The sequence below is a fragment of the Cryphonectria parasitica genome, assembly GCF_011745365.1.
Source record: "Cryphonectria parasitica EP155 unplaced genomic scaffold M406scaffold_9, whole genome shotgun sequence".
NCBI lineage: Eukaryota > Fungi > Ascomycota > Sordariomycetes > Diaporthales > Cryphonectriaceae > Cryphonectria > Cryphonectria parasitica.
This window is the reverse complement of record NW_024468917.1, coordinates 1,403,773-1,420,526: the sequence shown is the minus strand read 5'-3', so window position 1 is coordinate 1,420,526 and position 16,754 is coordinate 1,403,773. Positions and strand designations below refer to the sequence as shown.

Genomic DNA, 16,754 nt, shown 5'->3' with positions numbered 1-16,754 from the left:
TGATGATACATATCAATACAACCGCACCCTTCGCGGTTGCAATACCCAGACGTATTTATATAGAATCACGGACAACAGTGCAACTCAAAGGTGCGTCGAAAGGTGCAGCGGATTTGCTCTCACAACATGCAGGCCACAATCACTCATGGAACACGGGAAATTGAGTCAACAACACATGCAGGCTTTTTTAAAAGAGGTGAAGTGAGAATAAGATCAGATTCAACTCGACTAGATGAGATGTAGCCCGGGGGTATCATATCAGGCTCTATAGCCAACCTTCAAAACAAAATTAAAGCTCGTCCTCACTGTCGTCGATGAAGATGGACGAGATGAGCCTACCGCCATTCCTTGGCTGAGTCGCCGTGGATATGCGGCTGTCCTCCTTCTTCACATGATGCTCGTCTTTGACTTCAACCTGGACTGTTTCGTCTTCAAGAGGGTTCTTCGTCTTGATGCCGCCAAGACTCCTGTCATCATCCTCTGGCTCAAGCTTGACCATTTTCGACTCTTCGACCTCATTAGTGCCGTCGACCTCAGCCTTTAGAAATGCGAGCTTCTTCTCGTCCGCGTCTTCGTCCTTCTTCAACTCATGCTCGAGCAGTTGTAACATACGCTTCTTGTAAAAGGAGTCAAGAGCATCTCTTCTCCTTTCCTGAGTCATCTGCTCCACCACCAACGCGAAAGCTGTGGCACTTTCAAACCCGAATTCCTTTGCCATCGAGCAGAACTGCCTGAGCTTGACATCTTCTGGTGGTTTGAATCTCGGTGCAAACGAGGCGGCTTCAGTTCCAGCAACCGCCTCGTTCGGCCCCTCTTCCGCAAATAGGGCGCTTTGGCCCTCGGGATCATCGAGATCCATGGCGTCTGCTAGCTCTGCGCGCCGTGAGAGCTTTGCTTCCACCTTGCTTGACCCGATCACCTCTGAGTTCTCGTGGGTGTACTGCACACCAGCTGACGCCAGAATCGCCTGGATAGCGTCGCTTTTCGGCTTGTCGAACGCTTTCTTCTTAATCGGTCCTCCGCCGTGTTCAGCCTTGATGAGCTCGGCAAATTGACCCCATCCGCCATCGTCCTCTGCAGCGTCTTCCTTCTTGATGACTTTGAAGTCCTCGTCCCGCTCAGCCTTCTCCACATCTATGTCTGCCATTTGGACACTCACTCGAGCCTCGGCAATATTGGTCTGGTTCATGATTCCTTGCAGTACGACTTGGTCGCTGTGAAAATTGAAGAGATTCTTGAGGCCAAACAATTCGCCTTTTCGATCTTTGTCCTGCTGGATGCCCTTGAAGTAACGGCGCTCGCTAGAGGCATTGTAGCCAATGTTGGCCTGCTGCTGCTTGTAGATTTGTCGGGCATAGACAATCTCCTCGATTGTACCCGCAGAGACCAGCCTGTAGACCTCGACATCCCGCAACTGGCCAATTCGGTATGCTCTATCCTGGGCTTGTAAATCATAAACCGGGTTCCAGTGCGGATCGACAATGACGACTTTGTTGGCAGCTGTGATATTGAGACCCACGCCTCCGGCCTTTGTCGAGATCAAGAAGACAAACTTGCTGGGGTCGGAGTTGAAATCGTCAACCTCTTTCTGACGATCGTCATAGGACATCTGACCGCTTAAAAAGCTAACAGTATAGCTAGTGCTCTTGAATAGAGTCTCGAGAATGTGCAGTAATCGCACGCTATGAGAGAAGACAAGGACCTTGTCCTGGTTGCTGTACCAGAGACCAAGAAGCTCCTTCAGTATCTTCCACTTGCCACAGAAGACAGGATTCGACAGGACCTGAATTGAATTCCGCTGCTGGTACAGCGTCTCCCAGTGCTTTGGGGCGCACCGCCTGAGCAGCTTGATAGCTGCTTTTCTCTTCTCTAGATCCGTCTGTTCATTCGGTGGAATCAAGAGAGTAAGGTGGTTCGACAGCTTTTGCAAGGCCTGTATGCATGGGAAGACCAATGCCATCCAATACTTTCCTATACCATGCGCATGTTACCATTTGCTCATGTATCGGGGGAGAATAGTGAACGAGCCTCGGGTCACGTGTGCTAGATCACCAGGCATGGCTAACTGCTGTTTTCGAAAGTCCGCGACTGATGCTGCAAATCCACAACGCACGCATTACAAACACGAAAGGGAGCGTGACATACCATCCGAAGTCAACTTGCCACAACACCAGCCTTGTTTCTTCCCTGAACCACAGGTGCACTCTTCCATGCTCGAAAGGATGGTCTGTATCTCTTCACCCTCGAGGAGCCGCTGGTAAGCGTCTTTCTGGAGGTCCGTAAGAGGACAGAAGATAACACGGTCGGTTTTTTTGGGCAGCTGATGAGCGATCAGCGCCTTCATCCGGCGTAGGAAGAAATCAGGTAAGAGGTTTTGGACAAGCTTCTTGGCTGTCTTCCTTGCAAGGCTCAGCTGATGCCAGGTGGCGTCATGGGATTGTCCGCGCGTGAGCGGCTTGACGATTGAATGATCCCATTCACGCAGGCTGCCAAAGTGGCCGGGATTGGTCCAGTTGAGAAGGGTCCAAAACTCTTCGTACTTGTTCTGAATGGCTGTTCCTGTGAGACCGATACGGCAGAGTGCGTTGATCCGGTTCATGGCCTTGGTGGTGGAAGTACGGCGGTCCTTGATCAAGTGACACTCGTCGGCAATCACGGCATCCCACTCGACCGAGTTTACCTTGTCCTCATTCTTGGCATAGGTCGTGTAGGTCGTCAACATGATCTCAATTGCACCAGCACGTGCTGCTCGCAAGGCATCTTCCTTCCCGCTGTCATGGTAAACATCTATCCTCCACCAGCCCCAACGCTTGAGTTCGCTCTTCCAATTTGGAATCAGAGATCCAAGACAAACGACCAGAACTCGGGGGTACCATCGTGATGGGTCTCTTCTCATCTTTCGCAACCTCTTGGCATCCCTCTCATCGCCCGTCTTGCCAAAGGCGGCGGTCAGGAATGCAGCAACCTGGACTGTCTTGCCCAACCCCATGTCATCGCCGAGGATTGCGCCTCTTTGGTAGACAAAACGTTCATGCAAGAACTTGACGCCCTCAACCTGATAATCGCGAAGGTATTGGGCAATAGACGCAGGTATGAAACCAGCAGAAGATTCCAGGACAATGTCCCTGTACGGCCTGCATGGTTGTATGTGTTCGAGCTTTGGTCGTTCCTCAAGCTCCCTGGGATCCCTCTCATCGTCCGAGAAGTATACACCTTCGTAGTCAGGGGGGAGCTTGAGGCCAGCCTGGCCGAGTGCTTTTGTGTCCTCGTCGAAGTGTGCGCGCCGTTCGAGGATGTGTGGAGGGACGTCGACCTCGTCGGTGCCTTCTTCGGCCTCCTTCTCTCCATCGCTTTCATCGACGCTCTTAGTTATGCCTTGTAAGCTAGGACAGGAGACAGGCTTCGAGTCATTCTTGTCCTTATCCTTTTCCTTTCCATTGCTCTTGCCCTTGCCCTTGCCCTTTGTAAGCCTACTCGTTTTGGCCCGTTTTGGTTTCCTGCTCTGCAGCCACTTCTCCCGCTGGTCATCAGGCTCGTCCGCCCAGACGTCGACGTCCTCAAAGCCTTGCTTGCGCTTGCGCTTGGGAGAGGTGACGACCGAATCTTGCATCTCGCCGGCGGAGGACGCCGTCTCGTCGTTGTCGCTTATCTCGACGAGCTTACGTGGTGGTCTGCTCGAGGTTGCCATTGTTCTTTGGAGGTTCTTCGACGCGTGTGCGCGGTTACGTCGATGGTAGGATCTGCTGGCCGTCTTCAGACTTGGAGGCAACTGCCGCAACACCTCCTGCGTATGTTCCAATCATTCCAATGTCTTCTGGTGGGCATGATGGACGTCCAATGCTGTCGACAGATTGTCACGGGCCAAGGAGGCTGTGTTTGTTGTCACAAATGGTCTCGGCGAAGCACTGGCGTGATGTAGTACTGAGAAATCCATGCTATAGTACTTAAACCGACCTAGGCCTGACGCGGTAGCACGTGCTGTTTCTTCCCGGCTACGGCTATGCGGTATACTATTACAAGTACTCTAGCGCCTGAACAAGCACTCTACGGCGGATTGACAATCTGGAGAAGTGGCCCCCCACTTTGCTTAGTGCCCTCCCCCCCCCCCCCGGCGGCACTTGCAACCTGTAAAGCCGAGGTTGTATGCTAAGTGCACCACGGCTTGGCGCCTCTTATATGTCTGCTCAGCCATCCCCAATTTCTAGATCTTGAGAATATGCTGCAGCAAGTGTAAACGACCCAGTATACTCATGATGGAAGGAGCTACCTCGGATACAGGCTTTTTCCAGCAGCAGCCGATTCTGGAAAATCAGGCCCAATATGACCCAAGTTACCAGAGAGTTCTCAAATGTTCGTCCCACCTTGTCTTGGACTTTGGACTGAGTCAACATGACTCTTTTGGCAAGACATATATATACATATATGTATATACATATGTATAGCTGACCAATTATAGTATTCCTACCACCAGGAATTTTGCAGACCGTAACGCCGGAGCTCATAGCTCTTGGGGATAAGGTGCTGTCGCAGACCGTCTTCGACCTCATTTTCGATGCAGAAAGAAATCTGCCTCAACTCCGTGGCAGTGGAAGGGACAGCTTTGGTCGGCCCAGGAGTGACGCTCTCGTGCTGAGCCAAGGCTGGAGAGAGCTTCAGCAATTTGGTATACAGAACGGGTGCGCGTCCTAACCGCGTGGTCCAGAGTTGTCCGTTAACAGTCCAACAGAATTGTCGCGTATAACTACGATACCGACCACGGCCAATATACCAGAGTTGTACAAATGCTCAGGTAGGGCGCACATTCCTTCTGTCAGGCAGCAGTTGATACAATCCCCTCCTTGTGTGTGTCTTATTCGTGTCGACTTAACGAGCGATATGTCTCAGTCCTCTGATCACTCAGAAGGAAGACGCTGAGGCGGCAGTCTGTGCCTTTCCTTGTTCAGTTTCTCAACTACACGGGCCTGTTCGTTTGATAATGAACTTCACATGAGAGCACGCATTTCTTTTCTCCTTGTCTTCAAATACTCCGGACAAGGTTGACTCGGCGTTCTATCTATGTTGATCATGTTCTGCATTCAAAGTTCCAGGCTAGATGCTGTCATGAACAGTGGCTGATGATCTCCAATCACAGGTCAATCTTATGGGAAGCATCTTCTGCGAGTATGAGTACTCCATTCAACCTTGCTTGTGAGAGGCTACTGACGCTGCACAAACAGATACCACTTGTCCAGTCGCCATGACCGACGGCGCAGCTCGTCTTCTCCAGCAAAACCTCGCAAAGCCCACTCTTGACCAGACCCGCCGGCGCATCTTCCAGAATGCCTACGACCATCTCACCTCACGAGACCCAGAGACAGCCTGGACAAGTGGGCAATGGATGACAGAACGGCCAGGGGGCAGCGACGTATCTCAGACCGAGACAGTCGCGTCCTATGCTCCCTACCCAGACAGCAGCACTCTGCCGCTCGCAGATGCCAACGAGAGCATTCCTCTAGGACCCTGGAGCATCTCCGGCTTCAAGTGGTTCTCCAGTGCGACCGACTCGTCCATGACGGTCCTGCTCGCCAAGACATCCCCTGACAAAGGTGTCTCTGCCTTCCTCGCGCCCATGCGCCGCCACAGCGCCGACCTCATCTCGCCGACCGGCCAGCGCGGCGGAACAGAGCTCAACGGCGTCCGGATCTCCCGCCTCAAGGACAAGATGGGCACCAAGTCCCTCCCCACCGCAGAGCTCGAGCTGAAGGGCATGCGTGGCTGGCTCATCGGCGAGGAGGGGCGAGGCATCCACGAGATCGCCACCATCCTGACCATCACCCGAGTCCGCTCCTGCATCGGCGCGCTGGGCTACCTCGGCCGCGGTCTCGCCGTCGCCAAGGCTTACACGCTGGTCCGCCAGGTCGGCGCCACGAGGGGCAGGCGGATGCTGCTGTGCGAGAGCCCACTGCATATGCGCACGCTCGCCACCATGACCAGCACGTACCATGCGATGATGCTGTTGACGTTTTACGCGACGTACCTGCTCGGACTCGAAGAGACGTCACCAGCAGCAGCGGAAGTTGAACACAGCCCACCTGGGGGCTTCCAGCCGCCGCCGCCGCCGCCGCAGCACGTCGGCCCTTTGCTGCGCGTTCTTTCGTCCCTCTGCAAGGCCTATATATGCAAGCATGCTATTCCCCTTATGTACGGGTGCATGGAGGCGCTAGGTGGCGTCGGGTATCTCAACAACACCGAGTCAGAGCATCTCAACCTCAGCCGCATCTTCCGCGACCTGTGCGTCCTCGCGACGTGGGAGGGCACCACAGACGTGCTCTCGACGGACCTGCTGCGGGCGCTGAAGCATCCTCGGGAAGGGAAGACGAGCATGGAGGCGCTGGGCTGGTTCCTGGAGACAAACAGGCCTGCGCCGCGGGCTCGGGAGGCCTGGCGGGAGATCAGGGCGAGAGTGGAAAACAAGACGCAGGACGAGCTGGTCGCTGAGGCGAGAGACATCTGTTTCGGTCTGGCCGAAGTTCTGATGGCGGCGCTGCTGGAGGTGGATGTCGAGAGTGACGGGGACGCAACGGCCAAGGCCATGCGGGACCGGTTCCTAGGACAAAGGCGCTTTCTCGAAGTCGGATCTGCCGAGCCTGTCATTGCTACGAAAGACATGTTGCAAGTCGACTCGGCTATTGTCTTTGGCAAGCAGACTTCAGCAGAGATATTCAGGCCTGGCTCGAGATTGTAGATCACAGAATTTCATCTGAGGTGTTGTGTACCCATGCATAGTTAGGAACTCATTGATTTTATACGGTGAGGAACGCGACCTAGCAGACGTGAGCTTCGGGAACAACATTATACACTGAAGCACCGTCAAAGATAATCAGGGCTGAACATGTAAGCACAGGAATCAGTAAATTGCAAAATGCCTTGGGATCCTTTCTACTCATGCAAGGTTGCCAATTGGAACGAGCGTAGTCCAGCGTCTGACCTGGTTCGATAATTGTTGGTGAGGTGCCTATATAGCATTTACCTGAGCCATTTATCTGCCGCTTGTCATCATAGTACATGATGAGTGTCTCACTGACCAAGAATCTTCACAACCATCGCCTTGCAGATGGGGTGGTAGAAGTCCTTGTTCTTCTCGAACGTGGCCAGGGCAAGCGGCCGATCCACCTTGTTGAGTCCGACGTACAACGGACGCACGAACTTCATCCTGCCCACCTGGCCCAGGAGCTCCGCGACAGGCTCGTATGTGCTGGTGACCTTGCTCCTCAGCGAGACCTCAAAGTAGGCCGTCTTGACCTCCTTGTTCTGAGATTCATTGAACTTGTAGACCTGACCCATCTTCTCGACCTGCTCTGCGCTCAGGGGCTCGGCGAAGGCTTGAACTGTCTGCAGGAAGACGAGCTTCTGATTGGCGCTGAAGGTCTCAACGTCCTGGGGGGAAGGAGTGTAGCTCTTGGAGGTAATGTCAGTGAGGTTCGCAGATGTCGACCAAGACCTGACCCCGAAGAAGAAGAAGAAGAGAAGAAAAGATGAATAGACTGACCTTATCCTCCCACTGGGCCGCCAGCTTGTAACAGACGTCAATAAGTGAGGTATCGAAGTCCGGCTTGGGCGGCATTCCGCCATTGTAGAATCGACCCTCCCAGTCGATCTCGGCAATTTTTTCCTTGAGATCGGCGAACTCGGGCTTGCTGAAGAACTCGAGGAATGTCTCCTTGAACTGGTACGAGTCCAGAGACTTGTTTGCCCACGTGGTGAAATAGTAAGGGATGAACTTGTCAAAGTTCTGACGACCCACAAGCCTGTCGAGATACCAGACCATGTGGAAGCCCTTCTCGTACGGAACCTTACTGAAACTATCATCCGGGTCAATACCCTTATGAGGTATCAACAGCTGAGTGTACGGGTGGTCCTTGCCGAGATCATCGATAGTCCCTTGCAGGTCCTGCCAGCCGATGACGGCAGAAAAGTCGAAGTACGCAGCGCCATGGACAGCCGCGAGGATGCGACGCTCCAAGTATGTTGTCCATCCCTCGTTCAGCCAGCTAGAGTCCAGTCAGTGCTGATAGGGTTCATCGTGTGAGGGGGCTGGGCACCGGGCTTACAAGTGCTCCCAGCTGCAGCTTGTCACCAAGTTGCCGCTCCAGCTGTGAGAGAGCTCGTGTGCGATGACATCCACGTTCTCACGGTCTCCAGAGACCTGTTCATACACATGTGTCAGTCTCAACCCCGGTCTTTTGAACTAAGAGATATATCATAGAAGTGAAGACTTACCACGGTAGGGGTAGCGAAAGTATAGATGGGGTTCTCCATGCCTGCACAGTTCACCACCGTTAGCATCGCCGGAGACTGAAGCCGCGAGTCTTGAAAAGCTCACCTCCATAGGGGAAAGAAGGCGGCAGAACCAGCACATTGTACTGTCCCCACTTATACGGGAACACAATTCCCTCAATGACCTCCATGAACTTTTCAACATCCCTTTCGAATTCCCACTGACACGCCTTCAGCGCATCCGGGCTCGTAGCCACATACGACCGCGGGCCAATGGGCGCCTGGGCAATGTCCCCGGAGGCCAGGGCGAACAAGTAGCTCGGGATTGGCACCTTCTGCTCGAAGACATACAACTTCTCCCCGCCCTCTCTCGCCTCGGGCTCGCCGTCAGCCGCAACACCGCTGGCGACAACCACATACGGGCTCGTGATGCGGAACGAGTAGGTTGACTTGACGTCAGGCGTGTCCTGGCACGGGAACAAACTCCGTGCATGGATCGCCTGGCACTGGCTGAACATGAACGGGGCCTCCTTGCTGGACGTCTGCTCGGGCGTGAGCCACTGAAGAGCGGTGCATTGGGCCGTCGTCGCAACCTCGATGTCCACCTTGACCAGCTCGCCCCTAGCGGCACCAGAAGGGACCGAGATGTGCATCGGGGAGCCAAGGGGCTCAGCCCGGTCCTTTATGGACCATTGGGAGTCGGCCGAGTTGACCTTGACAGAGGACACGGAAAGGTAGCTGCTGTCGAGGATGATCTCCTTGCTGTCCTTGTCCGTCTGGGACTCGAGCTCCAGAGTGACCAGCCCGCGCAAGGACTTCTCCTTGAAGTCGATCTTCAGGTTGGCGGTGGTGTGCTTGGTCCGCCAGGCATCGTAGTTGGCCGACGTAGAAGGGTCACGAGCGGACATGTTGTTGGGCTTGTAGAAGAAGCGAGCTTGAACTCGAACCCGAACAACGAAGGGGGAGAAGTGCGATGGGGCTTTGGCCGGGTAGGCTTCTGGAGGCGTGAAGGTGCGAGGAGGGAGCTTGACCCTCTGCAAAACACAAGAGCCCCTCAGCAACATGAAGATTTCTCGTGATCGCGGCTACAAGCGGCGATGGTCTCACGAGGCTCCATCACCTTGCTGCCGAGTTTATCGCCTTCCTTAGCTGGAACAAGAATATTTATTTATTTTCCCGAGGCACTAAGCCCATTAAAGTAATAACCGTTCCTTCCCTTGCGACATGGGAAGGAGCAAAATCGACAGAAGAGTCCCAAAACAAGCCTAATTAGGTTAGTCTATGTTCGCACAAAATCAAACCCCGCACATCAGGAAGGCAGCTACCAGTCTGGCCTTAACTTGATAGAGAAGGCTGTGTTTGACCAAGCTTATGTAATCAAAGCCACTGCAATCCCACGATCCCTCGTTCCTCTCTCTCTCTCTGTGCAGTGTGTCTTGTCCGAGTCTCGAGCGTGCAAGCCTTTCGAGTCGCTCATACAGTCTCTTCATCTCACGCCCATCACACACGCCCACCGCCCCCCACCCTCCCCTCCCAGATATTGATTCCAAATGGATCGAATTTGGGATCCCAATAGAGGCATTAAAGACTGAAAAGTCGGGCAAGAAACACTAATGGCCTGGCGGCCCCGCGAAACATGTTTCAACCTCCTGTGCCTTCATGCTTTCGTCTCTCGGCACGTTGGGGGGCGATCACTCTCTGCAGTCGGACGAAACGCAAGCATTGACCTCATCAGCTCAGGCCTTAGTCGTGCACGCCCAGCTGTCTTGATTTCTTGCTGGTTCCAAGACGTTGCGGAACTTTAACCGTGTGGCCGCCGTGGAAGTATGCAGTCTACCCGGCACGATCAACGATACCTCGGGCTTCCTTGCCAATCAACGAGAAGGAGAGGGAAACGTCAGGCACCAGATGGGAGGGTCGTGAGGTGGCGTAGGGAGCAAGCAGCCCAATTCCCAAAGGAACCGAGTATAACATGTGCCGGTTGCTTGCTACCCCTTTTGTTTGGTCCGTCGCCAGCAGAACAAGGTTGCGGCGGAGGGTCTTCCTTTGGCTTCTGCCGTCATATGCAGCAGACGGCCCGCTGGTCTGATACTCGAAACCATTCAAGGGCCCTGCTAGTTGTGTGCCCTGACACGCCTCGTGGCATTGTCATCCCTGCCGTTTCGAGGCTGTCCATGCAGCTGCTTGCACCAACCTCCATCTCGTGTGAAGTGTTTGAAATCATCGCAGGCTTACCGGTCCTCCTCGTGTCCCAGAGGGCGGAGGAGATGAGAAGGAACGCCACATCAAGAGGCAGAGTAGTGCCTTCAGCACGAGAACAGACAAGTCATTTACGGGGTGTATGCTATTTTCGTCTGGTGCCTGTGCTGCTCAAGCTGTCTTCCTTCGTGCCTTGCATTGGTGTCGCATGGCTGGTGCGGGAAATGCCTGTGCAGCGCCGGAACAAATTACTGTACATAGTAGTGCTATGTGCAGTCATGATCTCGGCCATGTTACTATGCTAGGGATTTCAAGGTCATCTTGTCCGAGGCTGACAATGGCGGCCCACAACGAGGGATCACGAGGCGTGCAGACCTCTCCTTTCATTCACCTTACATAGGACGTGCATACAGGATCGGGCCCGTGCAATCTCGGCCGATACGCCCAGTGTCTCTGAGTACACAACGCTATCCATGCATGGTGCTGATTGATATGCGTTAGCCTTAGTGTCCGGTCTTGTCTACCACCCAACCCACGGACTTTTGCTAATTTGTTTCTGAGGTGGAAAGAAGGGGGGGGGGAGTCCTTCAGGAACTCCTCAGGGGAGGAGGTGAAATATGCGACCTTCTTGCATGTAGAGCCTATATCACGATTCCATTATGGCCGGCAATTATGAGGGACGCAGATCTTGGCCCCCTCCCCTTCCCACCCCCTTGAGATATCACTCGTCCTTAGGTAAAGGGCGACATTGTGGGTATATGCACACTCCTGTACCTGCCGCGAGACTCAGCCTTGAGAGGGTCGCGGAGCTCGCACGTGGGCATATACAATGGGTCCAGCGGGTCGGACTCGGCTGCACTCTCGCACGAGTCCTTGTAAGCAGTCCGGCACAAAACACAGGGCGTCCACCAAAAAAAAAAATAATTATACAAATAGTATCAAATATCACAATCTTTACGGTACGGGTGGAGGTATCTCGAGGAGGTTGACCCAAATCCGCCCCCGGCCCCCGGCCCTGGGTGAATGACATGGACGGCGTCTGGGGGTGGTTTCTTTTCGAAGACCCTCGCAGGTCCAGGTAGTGGTCCGCTTAACTAGGCCCGTGACAACTAGACGAAATTTGCCTCCTGCCGAGGCGTAATTATGTCGGCCGGGCGGACGAGAGACATCTTTTGGTTCGCTTAGAAATGCACTATGATCGAGATGCCCTCATATTACTCGCTCGGCTGCCGAAGAGCCACAGGAGGAGGAGAAGAAGAAGAAGAAGAAGAAGAAAAGAAAGCAAGAAAGAAAAGGGGGAGAAGATACTATGTAGGATCCGCAGGAACGGCAGTGCAGCAAAAACTCTCGTGGTTGGCAAACCCTCCCCCTTGTCTCAACCCCTTGCTCCCTGCACTGCAGTCTTGGCTGTGGAGCTAAGCTTTACGGCGACTAGGACGAAAGAGGCCCAGGCTGGTACCAAATTACGAGGGGGCCTTTTCTTTGGTTTGGAGACAGGCTTGCACTCTTTTTGCGACCCCAGCAGGGACGGCAACGACGCAATTTATGGGCGGGATGGGATGCTGCCCTTGTTTTTTGTTGTTGTTTTTATGGTTAAGGAGCAAAGGAAAAGCTTGGCGTCACACCGCATCCTCGCAAGGGCCTTTTCTTTGCTTGTTTGCTAGAGAAGAACGCCTCCAAAGGTATTGGGGAACACCCGGCCGCTTCTGCGCCTTTGGTTGCAGGGTGCGTTCACACCATCACCACACCACCTGCTACCGTGGTCCAAAGTCATGCATGTTCTGCAACCCCGCGCCGATTTTTGCTGAAACCGTTGCGCAGGGAATGTTTTCCTCCGAGAGAGAGAAGGAAGGAGAGAGAGAGTGAGAGAGAGTGAGAGAGAGATAAAGCAAGCGGGACGGATAAGATACGGGAGTACGGCACCTCAAAGGGTTCTGTTGTGCTGAAGATCATCGTACAACGATCAACCACATTCTTTCCCGTCAAGACTGCACAAGACGCATGTACGACGATAGTATGATTCAACACTGCAGCTGTGGGTGAATACCCTTGCGCTGCGGAACCTGTCTGAGGTCACTCATCTGGATACCATGTGCTATAGTATCTCTCCGACTGATAAGAGCTGTTATGGGGGTGGTCCTTTATTCTTTCCTTTTTTTACTCCTGGGGTGGTTTGTTTGTAGTCCGGTATTCCCTGCCAGTATGCAGCGTGCGAGACCATTGTCCACAAAAAACAGGCTGCGGGGACCTCTTGCATCGTGGTCATGTCGCAGGTAGAGAGAGCAGAAGGGGTGGGAAGACATTCATCCACTCCCCTGTCTTCCCCTCAACGGCTGGAGTGTTTGGCGAGAGGGCTATTGATGTAATTGGCAGGGGTGGTTCTGACACTTTGATGGACAGTTCCACGTTCCTGTGTCGAGGCTAAAACTTGCCGAGACCGGGGGGGCCCTTGATGAACTTTATTTCCAGATCGTTGTCGTTCTAGCCTTGAGGTTTCCCTCCGGCGGAGGAGGGGGGGGGCAACAACAAGGACTCCAAGGCCTGGGGGCCCTACTCGCGCCGCGGCCCTCCCACGAGTCGCTTGAATACAGCGGATATAGTAACAGTTGTATGTAGCCATGCTGCTACCTCCATAGTACTATACTTTACTATGTAGTACTAAGTAAGAGAATAGTACATTGGGCTCAGCTGGACATTCTATGATAGTGCTATATACTAGTAGCGGAACAGGTGTTGAGTGCGAGGAAGGTACATCCGCCTGGACGATCACTACGTGAGACGCCAAACAAACGTGGCTGGTATCTCTTGAAAGCTCCACCGTGGGCCAGATGATCGGATGGAGAGTGCTGTTGGTGGTGATGCTGCTGATTCTGTTGGCAATTGACCATAGTACGCTGCAGGTTGGATCATCGTCCTAAGTAGCCTGATGTATGTTCTGGTGCGGAAGGAAGACAGAGACAGAGTTAGACAGAGTAAGAGAGAGTGTGTGAGAGAGTGTGCGTGCGTGTGTGTGACTTGCATGCTGGACTCTCGTCCCGTGGGCGAGCGAGGCGAGGTGGCACGACAGTAGCCAGGCCCATCTGTCAAACAAATGAGTGCAAGGGTGGCAGGAAGACTTGCACAATGTCTTCCCCGCTCCCAGCCAAGTACCCAATGGTGGCTTCGGCTTCGGGAGGCACGACGCATGGTTCCTTAGCCTGTGATGGTCGATAAGGGGCGACATTCGCATGATATCCCCCGTCCCAGGTCCGGACGACTCGGACGACTCACCGGCTCTGGCTACTGATGCTGAAACATCTTAGGGTCTACACCCCGCAGTCTATTGAGAAAGGGCTGCTGTGGGAGGTGGCCGCGCAGCGTATTGCAGCGAGGAGTCGAGGCCATGGGGAACTGTGGCTCAGGTGTCTTACCCTACCTATCGGCAGATGCGTGTGCATACTTGCCCTGTGTCCGGTGGAGATGACCGTCCTTTGCTCATGGTTGGGATGCCGGCACCAGGTTAGAGGCAACAGGATCGTCCCATCACTCCCCAAGGCGAAGAAACCACTGCGCAGTTGGGTCTGGACTCACATAGACTTGAATGTGTCCCCTGAACGAACCGCAGCCACTTCGGGGCAACCAGCCGAATACAGGTGGTATCGTGACGCATGAGAGCAAGCCACAGGAGGCTCGTGGTGAACCAGGCACTGCTAGGTCGACCCTGTCCCAAAGTATGAAGCTGGGTAACCCTGGCCCCTGCCCTGTCCCCTGCACAGCTTACCTAACTAAAAGACGCCCAGGGTTATGCTGACAAGTGCGGTACGAGAAATCGTCATTCCTTAGGTCGACATGGGCAGGCTGGTCGGAACAAGTCAAGCCAGTAACAAAGTTATGTGTAGTCCAGTGTCAGACAAGCAGATGACAAGACGTCTTGTAGCGCGCGGTGTCCTGGGCAAAAGGCTTGGTTCTTGTTCTGAAATATGGGCAAGATGTCAGCCAACTCGGTCGGACTTTTTTTTTTTTTGAGGGGGAGGGCACTATGTATGGAGTTAGGTCAGTCCACACCATGGAGGGGCGAAGATGAGTTTGTGGGGTGATAGCCGGACAATTCTGTTGGCCACGCAGAGGCAGGGTACGGAGAATTTAGTTGAAACAATGCAGACAGTACCTAGCTTTTGCAGTCCAAGTCAAGCACGACTGTTTCTTTTGCTCGTCAAGGTTGAGGTCGGTGTGCCAGACTTCCAATTGTTGTTTCTCACAGGCACGCAATGCGAGGTCTGGATGAAGACCAGAACACTACTGCCGGGCAAATGGCACCGCCATCAGCGTGCGAGGGCTAAGAGGAAGGGATGAGAGCTGGCAGAAAATGCACCTACGTACATAAGTAGTAGGTGCACGTTCAGTCATTGTCGCACTTTGCATGTTTAATCGCCCACATGCTGCAGGACGATTGCCGATCTTGAGGCCAACCATGCCCAAAGTGACTGGATCCGCCGCAGTTGCATCTCGACGTTGCAGCAATGCCTCCGTGGGTGCAGAGGGCGTGTGATGGTTCTTTCCGCAGTGGTAGCAGCAACATCACATTCGGTACCACACTAGAGTGCCGTGCACCGATATTTAGAATACACACAAAATATTCAAAGCGCAGCTGGGGGGGGGGGGGGGACATGTCATGAATCTGGCGACGGTTTCGAACGGATATCGCGCTGCCCCCTGCAGCGGGCTTCTATCTCGCATGTTGTTGATCACCTGTGCGCATCTTTGATCCCCCCTGTAGCATGGTAGCTTGGAGAACCCTATTTGTCGCTTCCAGACTCTTATGCTGGGGAGGGCTAATCCGTTTGAATGCCGATTGCAAATTGTGAAAAAATTGATGAATGATGAATTGCAAAGTTCTGGATCCTGATATGGTTGGGAAAGTGAAGGTGTCGAGGGCCCTTGCTACCGAACCCCCGAGCGCACAGACCAGCCGTTCACAAACTCTTAAGGGTTAGGGTCCCAAAAATCCGACTAGAAGGCGCTATATAGTACCCAACTCGTTTAGTCCTGCCGATCTCGGGTTGTTTTCCCACGTTTCCCCCCAAAACCCTTGCGTCTGTGCTGCAGATCATTTGGCATTACTCAAGACGCCTCCACTCAGCCAGCCACACTGGCATGATCGTGACAGACATTGTGACAATATACGAACTTGGCAGTCCGAGCTGCTGCACTCGTCCCACCTCACGCTGATGCTGATGGGCTGTTCCTTTGCACAAAAAGGCAACGCGCAGGCAGCAGTTCGCCCGACACACGACAGTAACTCTCGGTCGATTTCCGTCCTGACCACAAGGTACAGCGATACTGTCACGAATTCGAAGAGCCAGAAGATGATTTGGAAATTATTGAAGCACGAGCTGCCTACCAACAACCTGACAAATCCAACTCAAGTGAAACCAAGGCTTGGGGAGCCCCGTGGGTGGGAGTCAGCATCGACTTCCACAATTGAGGATTTGCCGAGCAACGAAAATTTGATAGCATACGCGGGTCCTCGCTTCACCACTACCGGCAGATGGATCACCTGTTATCTCCTACAGCAACTTTGCGCCAGGGATTCCAGTATCTCTTCTGTAACTTACCAATCGAAAACACCTATGCCTTCGAACTTCTATGTCCTCTCGGGCTTCCAGCGTTGTAGCCGGCCTCGGTGGAAGAACCCCCGCGACATCAATCTCAAATCAACCTATTACACAGGCATGACTCAGTCCTTCTGCCATGGACGCTGTTCTCTTTAACTCTGTCTCGCCATCACGTCTCTTGGGAAGATGCAGGCAATGCGGAGGATCGAGTAAGCTGAGCAGGCTGCCTGGAGCCTCAAACAAGTGGCATCTGCCTCGTCCAGCTCGATACGTTGTGCCACCCACATATCCGAGAAACCGGCCGCATGTCGAGAGACGGAAAATCTCGGACGAAGAATGAGCCCACGACGGCTAGGTTCACATCACCCACTGAGGACCTTGATGTGATGAAGAATACATGGGGCTAGAGCACGCTAGAATGCGCTCTGGCGTCTGGCTACTGGGCCTTGCGCAAGATGGCCTTCTTGTCACTGCCTCGGATGGCCCAACTAACTGCTGGTAGTGCGAAGCAACACCTAGACCTGGACCCCCTTTGTGGATGATCTTCCTGATCCTGTGACGGGCTTTCGATCGAAGGAAGCTGTCTCAAAAAAAAGCCATGACTGGAATACGAGGTGTGAGACAGCCAAGATGTGTGCCCTCGACTTCATTCTGTAAATGCATGACAAGAAGAGAGAAAAAACACGCAAAGCTCGCAGAGCGGCT

The 16,754-nt window shown here is 53.7% G+C and overlaps 4 protein-coding genes across 4 annotated transcripts; 1 reads left to right on the top strand and 3 right to left on the bottom strand.

The window, feature by feature from the left end:
• Positions 1-559: 559 nt before the first annotated feature.
• Positions 560-3,652, bottom strand: M406DRAFT_226012 (uncharacterized protein; the record flags this gene model as incomplete). Its single annotated transcript, XM_040915736.1, has 2 exons — positions 560-1,971; positions 2,146-3,652. Coding segments are annotated over 2 exons (2,919 nt in total), but the record flags the coding sequence as incomplete, so codon positions are not given.
• A 601-nt stretch (positions 3,653-4,253) lies between these two features.
• M406DRAFT_348283 (acyl-CoA dehydrogenase/oxidase C-terminal) lies at positions 4,254-6,927 on the top strand (the record flags this gene model as incomplete). The annotated part of the gene is made up of 6 exons (XM_040922374.1): positions 4,254-4,350; positions 4,457-4,676; positions 4,727-4,789; positions 5,132-5,160; positions 5,217-6,610; positions 6,766-6,927. The coding sequence occupies 6 exons, from the start codon at positions 4,254-4,256 to the stop codon at positions 6,778-6,780; spliced, it is 1,818 nt and encodes a 605-aa protein (XP_040771790.1). The 3' UTR covers positions 6,781-6,927.
• A 7-nt stretch (positions 6,928-6,934) lies between these two features.
• Positions 6,935-7,609, bottom strand: M406DRAFT_324501 (peptidase M1, leukotriene A4 hydrolase). The gene is made up of 2 exons (XM_040919876.1): positions 7,529-7,609; positions 6,935-7,437 (listed from the first exon to the last, which is right to left on the bottom strand). The coding sequence occupies exons 1-2, from the start codon at positions 7,601-7,603 to the stop codon at positions 7,057-7,059; spliced, it is 456 nt and encodes a 151-aa protein (XP_040771789.1). The 5' UTR covers positions 7,604-7,609; the 3' UTR covers positions 6,935-7,056.
• A 169-nt stretch (positions 7,610-7,778) lies between these two features.
• Positions 7,779-9,189, bottom strand: M406DRAFT_358347 (peptidase M1, membrane alanine aminopeptidase; the record flags this gene model as incomplete). Its single annotated transcript, XM_040923874.1, has 4 exons — positions 8,363-9,189; positions 8,260-8,300; positions 8,091-8,185; positions 7,779-8,030 (listed from the first exon to the last, which is right to left on the bottom strand). Coding segments are annotated over exons 1-4 (1,188 nt in total), but the record flags the coding sequence as incomplete, so codon positions are not given.
• Positions 9,190-16,754: the final 7,565 nt, after the last annotated feature.